The sequence below is a fragment of the Pectinophora gossypiella genome, chromosome 9, assembly GCF_024362695.1.
Source record: "Pectinophora gossypiella chromosome 9, ilPecGoss1.1, whole genome shotgun sequence".
NCBI classification, from domain to species: Eukaryota; Metazoa; Arthropoda; class Insecta; order Lepidoptera; family Gelechiidae; genus Pectinophora; species Pectinophora gossypiella.
In genome coordinates, this window is record NC_065412.1 from 16,683,957 (window position 1) to 16,700,201 (window position 16,245).

Consider the following 16,245-nt stretch of genomic DNA (forward strand, 5'->3'; position numbering starts at 1 on the left):
CTTCACTTTTTTATAAGACACGACGTTCACCTTCTCTTTAACCTGTTCCATGTTAGCTCTTCTAATAATAGTTGACTAGAAATTTTAGACAACTTATTTATTAAGTCTCTACGAAAAGTCAGCTTATGTTCCGCTTTCAAATCAACCTCCTTTATGTTTCCGAGGGCACGCAAAGTGTCAGTTTCAACAATAGACCCACGTCAATTAAGAGCACTTCCTCTATTCCTTGGAAGAGGACCAGCTTCAAAACTATCTGACCTTTGTGTTTGACGGTTCCTTACTGTTAATTGATATATGGAGAGGCATTTTCTGCCAACAACGATAGTACATCGATACGTTATTAGAGTTTTAAGTGGTTACTACATATAATTACTAAATTGTGAAACAAAACAGTCTATTTGTAGTCGCATGAAATATCAGACCAGTCCAATCATCAGGTAAGGTATCCGGACCCAGCAAAAGGGGGTTAAAGCTAGGGAGATGATGATGTCTATATTATATTTATTTTGAAGTTCGTAACCCCTCGTTTGTTTCACAGAGAGTGCGGCGAGCTCGGCGCCCGCGCATCGTGACGCTGTGCCGCGGCGCACGCGGGCTGGGGCTGGGCATCGCGGGCGGCGCCGACGACGGCGCGGGCGGCGACGCGGGTGTGTTTGTTTCGCACATCGCCGTTGGGGGCGCCGCGCACCACGACGGGCGCTTGCGGCTCGGAGATAAGATACTCGCCGTTAGAGATGATGATGTGAGTTACCATATCTACTTGCGACTATCCTGACACGCCACCTTCGCTTCCTCCACCCTCGTAAACGACTACCAGCCTGCTTGCTGCCTTTATACTTATTGCATTTATTGACTCGGTAACGGTTCGAACATACGTATTGTACGTTTCTCATTTTAAGTTTCATCATCATCAGCCGTACGACGACCACTGCTGGGCATAGGCCTCCCACAAGGATCTCCACCACGATCGGTCCCCCTGCCCGCATCCAGCGGCTTCCAGCGACCTTCACCAGATCGTCGGTCCACCTTGTAGCGGGTCTAAAAACTGAGCGGCGACCGCTCTTAAAAAAATTACATTTTTTGTGTTCTAAATCAACTTATTTTTCCAGGGAATAGAAACATCGCTAATAGGCGCGACGCACGCGCAAGCGGTAGCGGCATTGCGTCGAACGGGCGAGCATGTGACCTTAATCGTCTTACCAGCCGGATCATTCCCGCCTGTTGCCAAAACCGCTCCGCTTTACTCAAGTAAGCACTACCTTATTTCTCATAGCGAGATTCAATATCGAATCAATCTGCGACATTAGGGTAAGGTTGCCAGTGTTAGACCACGTATAAAAGTTATCTTTTTCTTCTATCGTGTGAGTTGTGAGGTGGATTACCAACCCCATCAACCCTGGTGTCAGGATTACTATTGAGCCGCCAAAGGCCCATGTAAAGACTACTGACTTACATCAGTAAGTAGTGACCGGGACCAACGGCTTAACGTGCCTTCCGAAGCACGGATCATATTTCTTTCGGACAATCAGGTGATCAGCCTGTAATATCCTATAACCAAACTAGGGATCGCAAAGTGATTTTCGTGATGTATCCCCACCGGGATTTGAACCCGGGACCTCCGAATCGTGAGCCCAACGCTAAAACCACTGGGTCACGGAGGCCGTTATAAAGAGTTAAGATTAATTACTTCAAACGAATTCAGAATTTAAATTTTATTTTTTTCAAAAAAAAGTATCTATCTAGGTCTACTACTCTATATTTTAATCGTCAATTGTTACGATATCACGTCGCGCCGTGAGGAAGGTCGCTTACTCGTAACTTACACTCGTGACAATGATGTATTAGTCTTAATTAAGCTGGCATGTCTAATAAATGCACATAAAGCAGTCGTGTCGTGTTGTATATTGTTGCAAACGAAGGGATAGCGAGTAATTAGGCCAGCGGATGATACATCTTATTTAAAGAATTCCGCTTAAGTAAGTCGAGCGACCTGAATAATAACGTATGTAACACGCATTACATTATTACATTTCTTTGCATATACATAATATATTTCGTCAGTTGGTTCGATCATTGTAGAAAATACAGCAATATGGTTCACCACCCATCATGTTGGTCTAACAGAAAGCTTCGTGAGATATGGGTACTTAGTTCATCGGTCACGAGCATTAATAGTATACACTTTGGTACCATGTCACATTAACTTTTTTGACAAATTGAACTGTAAGTCTCACTAAATGTCAAATATGTTAGTGCGACAGAGTCCTAAAGTGGGTACATTATATTGCTCATGACTGTACGTACTTGTGCGGGATTTAGGTAATCATCGTAACGAATCCTAAGGGGGATGACTGAGCTCATTATTCTGAGTTAATGTCAAGTAGAATTTTTCATCGCATAAGTATAGAATTGAAAATATTAAAAAAAAAACACAAAATAGTCATGAATTTTACGACGGAAAATTCCACTATGTCAATTCAGAATCATGGTCTGAATCATCCCCCTCAGTATTCGTTACGATGTCAACGGTGATACGGGCCGTAGCCAAGTGGTAGGAATTGACCTATTTAAAGGTATAAATAATGTGTATTTTATGAATACAATAGTATTTTATCGGTGTAAATGCGTTGAATATTTTAACTATACGATCACAAAAAAGTAAATAGGTTATGTATGCAGTTAAAGATGCTGGTCATAAATGTAACAGTTTAACATAGTTACCTTAGGTTAATAATATATGCTAAACGATAATATTGACTTTAAGATAACGATGAATTGTACCTACAATTGTACATTTTCAAACCAACAAATGGAAAAGTAGGTTGCAATGCGAGCGAAATAACTTGCGTTGTAAACCGTACAAAAAGTATACTTGTATGCCAAATCCTTTCCAGCTTACATGAGAGGATGGTGAGCCAATTTGTGGACGGACATTGGGCACTGCGTTTCCGCCATTTAATGAGCAGCGTGTACAATTGTGGAAACGTTATTTTATACAACATAAAGACCCACAACTGCGCTTCTAGCTCACAAAGGCAAACGTAAAAGATACTAGAACAACCACGTAGTAGAATATCATAAACATTTCGTTCAAGCAGTCCTAATGGAACGACAAACGAATTACAAGTCTTGAAACCAATATACTAACAGAGTATAACAAAGAACTTCACTTGCAAAGTAGACAAAGGGAGCTTATTCTCTCATTTTATAGTTGTAACGCAGTTTGTTGTTGCAGCGAGGACGCAGGCGACGTCGTGCTCGACGCTACACGAGTTACTGGAGGAGGAACATTTAGAAATACCGAGGTAAGTTTATTATCTGATCCTCCCTCAGCCGGCCCATTCGCCGGCACGCTCCACTGTTCCACTGGCACTAATTCAACGACTGCGTTGTCTTTTTGTTCGCCAATTTTGGCACGGGTGTATCGCATGTGTTCGGTGTTACTCCCGCGCTCATTGCTGCTAAAATTAAAAAAATATTTCAGCGAAACGCATTCATCTACGCTTTTATGGGTCATTTCCGTCTGCTTCCGAATCTGGAATTAAGCAGATTTAGCCGCTAGCCAGATTTTTAAAATATTGATTTAATTTAGTTCTGAGATTACTTATTTGAGCGAACTCGAGCTACCGGGGAACTTTGAATGGTTTTACTTTCTAACTTATTATAAGATCTTTGGTAATATTTGAGTGGAAGAAAGTTATCCTTTCAATACACTCTCTGAAAGCTAGAGTGCTCAAATACATTTAAGGTATAATGTAATTGGATTGAAAGTTTATTAGAAAGAATGGGTAATTGGATTGTAATCTAATTATTTAATTCTACTTGCTATACTTATGGATTTGAAGAGTAATAAAGTAAGACAACATTTTTTGTTAGTGTTGCACTGCTAACAATGGCTAACTAACCACTAAACCTATTTCTAACTGGTTTCAAAAAAGGGGAACGTTCTATATACCAAAGTATATATTTATTTTACACATCAACACACTATTTGGGTATATTCACCTAACCTAACCCAATTGCAGGATTTTAAAACAAGAAACAACTAAATCTACTATTAATTCTCAATATTTGTGCACAGATGCGTTCGCATGGTACGTCTGGTCCGCTCAGGTTCTCGACTGGGAATGGACATTGTCGGCGGTCTGGGCGGGGAGGGGGAACCGAGTGGTGGGGAGGACGACACGTGCGGGGTGTTCGTGTCGGGGGTCGCGGAGGGGGGCGCGGCTAGTGGCATGCTGCATAGAGGAGACAGGATCCTCAGTGTGGATGGAAGAGACCTGACACGCGCGACCCATGAGCAGGCTGCCGCGGCTTTAAAGGTAATTATATAAGATTTTTGTATTATAGATAGTAGGTATACTAGCATCTACGGGGGTTATTTATATAGGTACGGACATGGATAAGATGATAATTATTATTATTATTGTTGCGTATGGCAGATAAGAATAAAATATCTTGCGTGGATCATTATATCCAGCTTAAGCTCCCCTAACCAAGTCTCTGCCGCATCCGTCACACAATGCAGCTCGGCTATGCCACCTGGGAACCGGTGCAGAGGGCACTCGTTCACGTTCACTATGTGAGATATGGTTTGATCCGGGTCACCACATTCATTGTATGGCGACTCCTTTAAGCCCCAATTATTTAGGTAGTGGTTTGACTTTGCATGGTTGGTCCTACACCGGTTCAGTCGGGTCCAGATTTTTAGTTTGGAGTCAACCGCGACCCTCCGCGAGGGGTCCTTGAATAAGGTCCGAATTTGTCCGTCGAACATGTTCCACTCTAGCCTCCACGTGTCTTCCACACTGAATTAACTTTTTATGCGATCGTCATTCCAGATCAGTGGTGATAATTATAATATGGGCATGTGATTATGTGGGATGAAAGGGAAATGTTAAAAGAGAAGTAAAGTGATGAGTGTGGGCGATACGAGAAAGTGTGGGTGGATGGGGATAAGACGACACGTGCGGGATTTTCGACAGGATATTTTACTTGTTTACGTATTTGATTGTGGACTGTGGTCAAACACGAACCTATGTTAAAAACTTACAAGATGATCCTTGATTGGATACATTTGACCTTTTCTTTCAACCTCTTGGTTTGTATTATGATATTAAAACTAATACTGTATTCTCTTTGTGAATATTCACTTAAAGATATTTCCTTATTTCTTCTTTCCACAAAGTAGAACACTGTACATAGATCCCAGTTAGAATATCTTTACTAAAGGAATTCTTTTGCTAAGATAATTGCACAAATCTTCAAGCACACACGGGAATTTAATATCTGTAACGTACCGTTCATGTCAAAATTCTTCTGTTTCCAACTTTTGAATCTAAGGATTTTGATGATGGTGAGTGAAGCGAAAATGATGTATCGGATCGTAATAGTCCAATAGCTACTCCAATGGGAAACAGGCATGGTCTTATATTGGTATGTGTAAATGTCGAGGAAAAGCTGTACGTGCCTTCCGAATCAGAAAATCATCTTATATTTCGGATAATTAGGTAATTTTAGTCTGCATTATCCTGACCGCAAGGGACAATCCCACAAAGTGGTTTTTGCCACACGTGTGCCCGCCGGGAATCGAATCCAAGACCTCCGGATCCAAATCGTATATCGTGCACGTCGAAAGATCTCATTTTCCACCATTTACCATAGCTCAGTAGTATACCTATTTTACTAAGTGCTTACGGGTAAAAGTCCTAAATTAAAGATTATTGAAGAATGATTCGAGAAATTCCAAAAAGAAAAGACAGAAAAATAAGTGTGTTAGGATCAAATGGAATTTCATAATCTCTGCTTATCCCATTAGGTAATAGACGTGAGTTTATGTATGTATGTGTGATTAGGGAATTTCCAAGATTTACCGTAAATCAGGCTTTTACAGTAACATTTACATAACATATAACAATCTAAAGCAAAAGGGTGGGGACATCAATCACGCGCTAACAGTATGGGTTAAACCCACCCGAATTCCAAGTAAAGTGACAATTTGGACTGACATATAAAATTCCACTTAAAGCTGGTGATAATGATCCTTACCCTAAATCTTATACCGGGTGTATTTCTGGCCATTTCACAGAATGAAACATGTGAATCTTTGACAAAAATTATAACAACTTTTTTTTTTAATGTATCTTAGAACAAAGAATTCTAGAAACAGCGTTACAAATTTGTTTCAAAAATGTCCACTACGCGGGACACTGTCCTTTGATAAATGCTGACGACCGCAAATTAAAAATCGGTGACCACAAATTGTTTTTATATTTGCATGGACAAAATACCTAAAATCGAAACTTTTCTTTGTTTATTTTGTAACAATTAACGCGCAACACGTAATGCTCAACATGTACGGCAACGTTGCACAACAGCGCGCGACGTTGCCAGCTGAAGCGCAACATGTCGCGCTGCTTGTTGTTTGTTTAGAGAGCATCGTTAGTTCAGCATGAATTGTCGTTGAGTGTAGACGTCACGAACAGCAACACTAGTTCCTCTGGCGACATGGTGTCGACGGTCGTGTATTAGACGCGTAGACAGACAACGTTATGAAACAAACGGACTTAGCTGACGAGGCATGTTTTCTTATTTCTCGCTACTTATGTAAATATTTCCTAGTTTTTAATTTAATACAGTCCATTTAACAACATTTCGAAAAGGTTTTATTTACCGGAGCAACCATCGCCTCCAACATTCTTTTAAATAAATAAAATAACTTTCAACATGTTACGCAACATGTCGTGCGCTAAATGTTGCCAAGTGGAAAAGCAGCTTTTCTAACGTAATGTGAGCCACGTCACAACGTATATTTTATCGTCGTGATTTACTCATAATGTAAATCGAGCGTTTGTTTATTTTATATAGGTACCTCAGAATGAAATGCCATGGCGTGCGTACCATTTACCTCTCCCGTATCAGGTTACACAAAAACACTGAAACTATTTTTAATTAGCCATAACACGTCTCGAAATCGCGGTAGATGATTATTGTATGACAAAACTTTCTAAAATATGATCGTGTCATCCAATAAGGCAGTGTTCTCTGATGATCCTACATTCAAAATCAATTATTGGTTTTAATTTATCTAATTTATGATTATCCAGTAGTAGTAGGTATATGTTTTGGTAAAAATATTTCTTTTCTATCTGTCTAAGTTGACCATTCAATAGACATCTTATAAACGTCTGTTTTCTTGCCCCCTCAAGCAGTACAGCGGCGCAGCAGTCACCATCGCGGCGCAGTACCAGCCGGAGCAGTACGAGCGGCTGCGCGCGCGCATCCGAGCCATCAACGCCGGCGCCGAGCCGCGCGCGCCGCACCACGCGCACTCCACGCACGTGCCCGTGCACCCCGACCTCCATGTTGTATATCCGAGGTAATATTCTTGTATTCTTACCGTGTAATATTTGCATATTATTATATTGCAAAAGAACATTGATGCTGATTCCAAGAAATGGCAGTTACTACTTGGCCGGACAAAGGATCTTTATATTATTTTACCATGAGTTAAATGTATCAGGAACACTACAAAAGTTTTATTTAAATCCAAGCATGTATTCAGGCGAGCTAGAGATCATTCCATGTAACCCAATTTTACCTAACTTGCCTAGCCTGGCTGCTTTGTCACCGGTCTAAATTTACATACTAATTATTTTCTGATCAGATCCTGATTACAGCACTATTTAAACAGCTGGCTGATTATCATGCAGATTGGACGAATTGAGTGCAATGATTGCAATTAACGCGCATTTGAATCGGTAATTGTTTAAGTTCGACCGTAATTTCTACTGAAAGACAATGCATGCAAGAAAAAGCAAGTACATTGCCTTCAGCCATGCACCTCGCACAACAAATAGACAACCAATCTCTGTACAAGTGTCCGCGGCGCATCTTGTCACACTGTACGGTCACGAGTACTAATATTGTATACACTTTGAAACCATGTCACATTAACTTTTTTGACAAATTAAACCGTAAGTCTCATTAAAATGACAAATATGTTAGTGCGACAGGGTTCTGAAGTGGGTATATGATATTGCTCATGACTGTACAACGGATGTTGCACTTTATTCAACTTTGCACTCCACTTGTCCGCAAACCTTACGTTGTTATGTGCATTACAACCTACAGGTCAATAAACGAAATATCAATTATCATGCAAGATCCCTCCTTATTACAAGAAAGCTAAACACCTTAGTATGATCGGCTATTTATCAGAAAAATACTTTTGTATGCAGTATTTTACGATATGTGATGATAAAATTACGGCCTATCATATAAAATATACATTGCCGGTAAAGTGGCTATGGAATTCGAGAAGCAGTAGAGCTATCGTAGTTATCTGTTTGCAGGAGTAGTTAGTAAAAGAGAACGGGGTCAAACCGGGTACAGCGGTTCTCATACAAAACGCGCGTTAAGGCCTTTCCAAACTCTTTCTTTTATTTCGTGATATATAAGCACATCTACTCTTCGCCAGGTACGTTTAAGTCCCATATAGTAGGGGACGTGTCTGCCATTAACCGATAACGTCTATTGTAGTGGACAAGACACGATGATGCTTCAATCAATACAACAAGTCCGTTACGTCAGCTTGACATATTCTTGGTCATCCCTTGCATGGATCTTAGATTAGAATCAATTAGTATGTAAATGCAGCGGCACACAGCAAGCAGTCTTGGCTAAGTTTGCCAATATCGGTTAGCCTCAACTAATAACTTGAAAACTACTTATATTGGTAGCGCCAAATATGTGCTCAACTTTGCTTAAGCACTTGTAAACGTGGTTTGCTATTGATATTCATCGTGCCACAGAACCTGAATTTTGAAGTTGTATATTATAAATATATAAACAATAAATATTTATATTAATATCTGAGTAAAATATGTGAAAAAAAAACAAGATATTTCGAAGCATAAAATAAATTATAAAATTTTGTAATTTCTAACACTAAGGAGATTGTATATTATTATGTATGAAATTTAAAAAATATAAAACAAGTGTTCGTGCCTCGTTTATACTTATTAAACATAGTAATACTGGTATTATAACATCAATGCTGTATTAGATTAAATATTCTATATTTAGTTCCAAGTAAGTGCCTAAGTATATTCTATTGATGTTAAAATATTAATGTTGTATACATACAGATTGCTTTTTTTCTTGTATTTTTTGTGCTTCGTATAGGTATCAAAATGACTCCCATAAGTTTATTTTTTGTAGGTATAAAATCGAAAACCATATTTTTTTACCTACACTGGAATTTTTAAAAAATAACACAAAATTTATATGCAAGCGGGAACGCACGAGTAAAATATAGATTCTAACGCGGCTACCAGCTGCGTTCCATTCCGCCTCATGCAAACATAATATACTAGACCGACGGCATTTGAACACTAAAATAGAGATAATTTTAGATTCACAAATGGCCCCACGTATTCATTATGTCTCTTGTGGGATAGACAAAGAGAATGGAGGCAACATTTTGGTACTACATTTCCATCAGATTGACCCAAGCACTAAAAAGGCTTTATATTTTCCGGGTTATTATACAGGATGTTAGTAACGAATACTGTAGGGGATAATTCAGACCACGATTCTCGTGGATTCAAGATGAATTAATGTTTTCTTATGTGTTTTTTAAATTATTTTCAATTCTATCCTTTTGCGATGGTAAATTCCACTTTATAATAGGTTCAGAATATTGAGCTGAATCATACCCATCAGTATTTGTTTCGATGTCACTCACACCCCATACAAGTACGTACACGGGGGTTAAAAACGCTACATCTATGCATTTCATATAAAAAAAAACAAAGTTGCAATACAATACAATACGATACAAATACACTTTATTGCACCAAAATAAAAAGAAATAATTACAAAAAGTCTCTTAACTAAGTACATGGCAAATGGCAGCCTTATCGCTTAAAGCGATTTCTTCCAGACAACCATAAGGTGAGGAAAAATGTAAAAAAATGACATTTGCACATATAAAAATAAGTGCGCAATGCATACAAATGTCAAATAACAATATTGTTAATCAGCCTTATAAGGCTATCTGCCTTACAAGTAGATATAGGTATTAGGAACACCGTGATTAATACTGAGGGGGATGATGCAGACCATTATTTTGAGTTGAAATCAAGTGGAATTTCTTGTCGGAAAAATTAATGAAAATTCGAGGGTTTTCTTTAATTATACATACTCCATTGCATATTATTGATACTGACGATTAAAAAAAAATAAAGCTCAGCGAGATTACTTAGTCCATAAAGCGATGAATGTACCCTTCTACGTATACAAAGTAATAAGAACCCAATTAAGAATATAGTCTTATATTATAACGTTATGACTTCTTTTTGTTTGCGGTTTTATTTGCCTTGTTCGAAAGACAGGTCCATTTCACAGGTCTGAACACTGCTCAAACACAGTTCATCACTTCACTTAGCGGTCGGTAATAGCTTCCAGGTTAAATGCCTGGAATTGACAGTATCGGGCTCTTTGACGCGAAATACGAGTATATGCCGCCACACACCGGCCGAGTTGTGATTAGATATATAATAATATTCATATACTATAAACATACACTATGGGTCAGTAGGAAAATGTGGTCCTGTGTGGAACCCTGGTACTAGACTTGCGCTAATGAGTTATGAGTTATTAATTTTATGTTAAAATGCAGTTGACTCAACTATTATAGGCTACGATACGCCTCACGACCTATCTCGTTAGTCTAACAGAAACCTCGGTGAGGTGTGGGTACTTTCCACCTTGCGATGGATGTACCTCTGACTACCCCAATTGGGATTCAGTCATGAGATAATGTTATGTTACCTCCCTAGCTGCGTATACTCTTTCGTACGATGATGCACGAAACCAAAACTTGATTAATACGATTTTTGGATGCCATCGTAACAATCCGCTAATTTATTAGCATATAATCCAGCATTCTAAAATAATAATTAATAAATAATTCTAGAGCATTACTAAATTAATTATGTATAATCATTTTCATCAGTTTGTGCTGTTGTCAAATCTAGCTCAGTCCTAAATAGGCATAGTCATGTTAATAACTGGTTATTATTAGTAAATGTCATTGAAATTTGAGCCTCCAAAAGATATTAAATAAGTTATAAGCTTCATTAGTGTTTAATGTCATTATGATTTTCGCTTCGATATTTGTTTTCAGTAATAGACAATTACACATTTTATAGCTTTTATGCAATCACTACTACTTCTCGGAAGTCACTGGCCCCGATTCCTGCAGACACCTCCTAATTTTACTTTAAGTTATACCTGTCATTTTCTTATCCGCCGAAAAGGAAAGGGACGGATGATTGACAGCTCTTAATTTTAGGAAGAATGAGTAAATGAATGAATAACCCGGGCGAATCAAAAAGGTATCTCACTGGTATGCACACAGTTTGACGTGTGCTCAACATAATTCTGTCGGGTTATTGACCAATGTAAAATTTTTAGACGGTTGTTTTAGATTTGTGCTTAAAATTGACGTGTTCCATAAATTTTATGCTTGTCGATTACCCGTCCCTTTCCTTTTCGGCGGATAAGAAAATGACAGATATAACTTAAAATAAAATTAGATGGTGTTTACAGGAATTAGCACCATTGTGATCCAGTATGTCCACGGGGTTGCTTCTCAAACGAGGAGCGCCGCTGGTCCGATCCTGGATCGCCAGATCGGTTGTGGACTTGCACCAATCACTTATTTCTTAATCTTATATGTGCATTTTAATAAACACAGCTGGCTCGACCATTATAAAAGGCGATACAGCTCACCGCTTATCTCGTTGGTTTAACACAGTGAGGCGCGGGTACGGTCACGAGTACTAATATGATACACTTTGAAACCATGTTACATTAACTTAATTGAAAAATTAAACCGTAGGTCTCATTAAATGTCAAATATGATAGTGCGACAGGGTTCTAAAGTGGGTACATGATATTGCTCATGACTGTACTTAGTTCATCTTGCGAGGGATGTACCGACCTCAGACTACCCCGATTGTATTATGTTATTACCGCTTGTTTTGAATTTATTATGGAAAGTATTAGTATTCGGTAGGTACCTAGGTTTTATATAATACCAGACTTTTAGGAATAATTAAGAAAGGAGCCTTTGTTTATTAGATTTTCAAAGCTTTCGTTTGGAAGAAAAGTTTTGCTTTACAACAAAACTATTATTTTCGGCCATTGAACATTCCAGTTACTAAATTATATAATATAAAATACATTTTATGTTTATATGGGACTCTGGAATATGTAAAAGTAAGATAAAAGCTTGGATATGATAATCGAAATTGACTCCTAAATAAAATTAAAGCGTAATCTATCTACTTATGTTCTATCCAATTAACAGAAGAAGAAGATATTACTACATAGCGATAAGGCTGTCTCTTATACTATTTCTGTTATGTTTTGTATTTCCTTACCCTGTACCCTTTTTAGTTTTAAGTCTTACATTTCATATATGTTAAAATTTTAATATTAAGTAATTTATGTAACGTCTTAAACCTAAATAAAGATTCTATCTATCTATATATCTATCCTTTGTGGGCAATAAATTATTTGTTATGTTAACAGATAAATTATCTTCATACCGCCCCAAAAACCGCTCAATACACAAAATGCACACCAATATGTAGAGCAGAGGACAATAAATGTTGGCTGCATCTGCAATATGGGGTGCATATGCGGGGCTCATGCGGGGCGGGGCATCGGACGCATTCCGGTCATGTCGCCGCGTGCGTCGCTACGTATGCTAATCCCGCATCCGATGTAAATACGATATCGTGCATTCACTCACTGAGTTACCGTCACCCGGAGTTTTGAATATATACTGGCGAAAAATATGGAATGTTGATGAGTTTCGCTCGAAATTGGCACATGATCCGCCTTGTTCCAAATACTCGGGGTCTCATAGTTTCAAAAATGCTAAGATCGCCAAAACGGTGTTGAGATTCATGCATTCAAACTATTTTTAACAATACATGATTATATGGTAAAAAACAATTACCTTCACATTTATTTATTTTTATCGACGCTTTGGCCGCGTTGCAGCGACTGAGGCCCCGGGATGAATGTTGCATTTAGTTTTTCACTTCATATATTTTATTTGCTTCATATATATACATTTTTTTTATCACTTTTTGAGACTGTCCTTTTTTTAGCAAGGACATTGCAGGCTTGAATCACCTGATTATCCGAAAAAGTACGATGATTACGAGACATGCTAAGCCGTTGGTCCCGAGCTACTAGCCTAAATATCTCCACCAACCCGCAGTGGAGCAGCGTGGTGGAGTATGCTCCATACCCTCTCCGGTCGATTGAGGGGAGGCCTGTGCCCAGCAGTGGGACGTATATAGGCTGTTTATGTATGTGTTTATGTACGTATATTTTACTTGTGCCGAATTCTTCACGCAGTCGTCGCGTCGCTATGGAATACAAAATCCTGTATACTTTATCGATTTGTTTTACATAAACTAGCTCTGACCTACAACCTTAGATGTACCTATGTACATGTCAGACAACCGTTTAACGCGTCGCGATATGAAATTTGCTTTAAGCATCAAATTAATTACTTTCTTGAATAAACATGTAGGTATTGTATCAAAAATATTTATCTACTCAAATTTTCATAAGCTCGACAATCTTCGCGAGCCAGACAGTTTCCTTTGTTTCAGAGATTAATTTCGAATAATACATCACATAGGTACGAAGTGACGTCTTAACTTTGACTAACATATTATACGTAACATAGAATAAATTAGTTTCAACTTGACATGTCTAAATGTTCCTTTGAAATACATGAATGTCATAAACGTTTTAAATCGTATGTAATTTTAATAATACGTCACAATGTGGAGTCAAGACTAAAATTAAACAATGGAGACAAAGTTTCCATGTGAACAGTTTGAGAGATTAGTATGGAAAAAGTTTATATGAGTAATTTTAATAATTTTCTAGTCTGATCACGAATTAGTCCCGTAAACTTTTTAATTGTTATGAGATTAACATTAACATCGCAAAATCACAAAAAAAAGTTTATTACATAACATAAGCTTTAGACTATATCCCAATGGGGTAGTCAGAGGTTCATTCTTCGCAAAAATGATCTACATATCCAGACCTCACCGAGGTTTCTAGGCCAACATGATGGCTGGTGAGCCGTATCACCGTCACCATCTTTAATGGTCGACCCAACTGTGTCAAAAAAACTGTACTTAAAACGTTTATTTCAGACACGTAACAAACTGAGTTTTTCAACAGCAGACGACACTCTGTCTGTGAGCTACGGTGGTAGCTGATGTATATGACGTGGACTGTATTACTATAATATGAAGGAATAACAAATATTTAGCTTATGAGAGAGTTATTTAATGTATTTTCACCAAAGTTCACCAAAAAAGCACAAGATGTAAGCAAGAAACAAAACCAATATACAAAACGTTGTCGAAAAAGAAGAAATATAAAAAAACATGTAAAAAGATTATAAAATCTGCGCAAAAGTTCGCAACACTGTCAATATGGGTTTTCATGAACGGGGACTGTCAGTGAACGAGGCACGGTGTCATATCGTGACACCGACGCGGAGCGAGACACTTTTTAACTTTTTTCCGTTTTTTGTTGCAGGTAACAGTGGACTGGCTGTGACACCGACCATTCGATGAGAACTGAACCTAGCTAGTGAACAATTTACAATGTACTGTATAAAGATATCAATTTTATAAATGTTAAGTGGTATAAAACCAATTTTATCATCCGTCATACGCTCCATGGTTTGTACGCTTCTAGTTAGGCATTGTAAATAAACATTGTTTTAATTCGACAATCGTCTGTCTGTATGGAACTCTTTTCTTTACTAATACAAAATTGTAATAACCAAAAAAATAAAAAATGTAAATTAGATTAGTCATAGATATATGTATTATAGGTTAACGAAATCTAATGAAGTTTTGGAACTGTGATACTAAAAAATAATGTTAGTGTTATCGTTGTACGGTATGAAATGAAATTGAATACACGACATTGAAAAAGTTCGTTGGTTTGTTCACTTTGTCTGCAACCGCACACACTCAAACGCACTTGCGGCCTCTCTGGTTTAGCAGTATCTATGGGCGTCGGTAATTGCTTACCATCAGGGGATACGTCAGCTCCTTTGCCTTTCTTTCTTTAAAAAAAAGCCCCCGTTCTCTCGAAGCCGTTGAAAGAGCCGGTGATAAATAACCGGGAAGTGGTACTTTCCTCATTCAGGAAGTTACGATGAAAAGATTCTAATAAATCTATTTATTGGGTTTACGTGTACTTCCTTAAGTAAACCGGCTCCGATATATTATGAAATCCCAATCGCAGGCGCCAGTTGGGAAATAAAACGGCTGCAATTCTGAAACTATTGCACCTATTAAATAGATCTAAAAACTTTGTTAGATGAAAACTCGAGCTATCCTCGTGCCAAGTTTCAGGTCGATTTGGCATTAGATTACGAGCTAATATTGTATAGTATAATACATTATCTTCTTCTATCGTGTGGGTTATGAGGTGGATTACCAACCCCATCAACCCTAGTGTTAGGGTTACTACTGAGCATATATTACACATGATACATTATTCATCAGCCGTACGACGCCCACGGCTGGGCATAGGCCTCCCCCAAGGATCTCCACGACGATCGGTCCTGCGCTGCCCGCATCCAGCGGCTTCCCGCCATCTTCACCAGATCGTCGATCCACCTTGTAGCGGGCCTACCCACTGAGCGTCGCCCGACACGTGGTCGCCATTCTAGAACCTTTCCGCCCCAGCGGCCATCGGTTCTCCTCTACATTATTATTGGTATAGAAATACTGCTTATAGGAACTTTGCATCTACAACTACTAAGTAAGTTTATTATAACTAGATGTCGGTGAATTATTTTTACCACAATGCTGTGTTTTCACTTTACAAACGTCTATGTAAGTAAAAGGTAAGGAAGTCTATTTCAGACAAATTCTACTTCAGTAAAAAAATATCCCATGTCTTATGTCTTTGATTAGAGTGGAAGAACTGGAAGTGGTGTGAGGATCGTACTAAGTGGAATTGTGATGTTTGTTTATGTAAAAAATATCCGTATTCTTGGTAAATTGCTTTGAGGGCTGCCTCATTTATTTATTGCTCTGTAGCTACATTAGGCCCTTTTGTCCCGTCTGTATGTAAGGTAGACAACCCATAATACAGTTTTAGGTATCCCTT

The 16,245-nt window shown here is 38.3% G+C and overlaps 1 protein-coding gene across 4 annotated transcripts in view; it reads left to right on the forward strand.

Annotated features, from left to right (window-relative positions):
* Positions 1-15,059, forward strand: part of LOC126369650 (disks large homolog 2-like) — a 69,884-nt gene extending 54,825 nt beyond the window's left edge. For 2 of the 4 annotated variants that reach the window (XM_050014194.1, XM_050014195.1), the window contains exons 6-11: positions 539-742; positions 1,110-1,248; positions 3,236-3,305; positions 4,082-4,322; positions 7,209-7,378; positions 14,653-15,059. In XM_050014194.1, coding sequence (XP_049870151.1) covers positions 539-742; positions 1,110-1,248; positions 3,236-3,305; positions 4,082-4,322; positions 7,209-7,378; positions 14,653-14,656 — 828 coding nt within the window. In that variant the 3' untranslated portion in view covers positions 14,657-15,059. Of the gene's footprint in view, positions 1-538; positions 743-1,109; positions 1,249-3,235; positions 3,306-4,081; positions 4,323-7,208; positions 7,383-14,652 lie in introns of those variants that run through there. The other 2 variants (XM_050014197.1, XM_050014196.1) reach the window with 2 other exon arrangements.
* Positions 15,060-16,245: the final 1,186 nt, after the last annotated feature.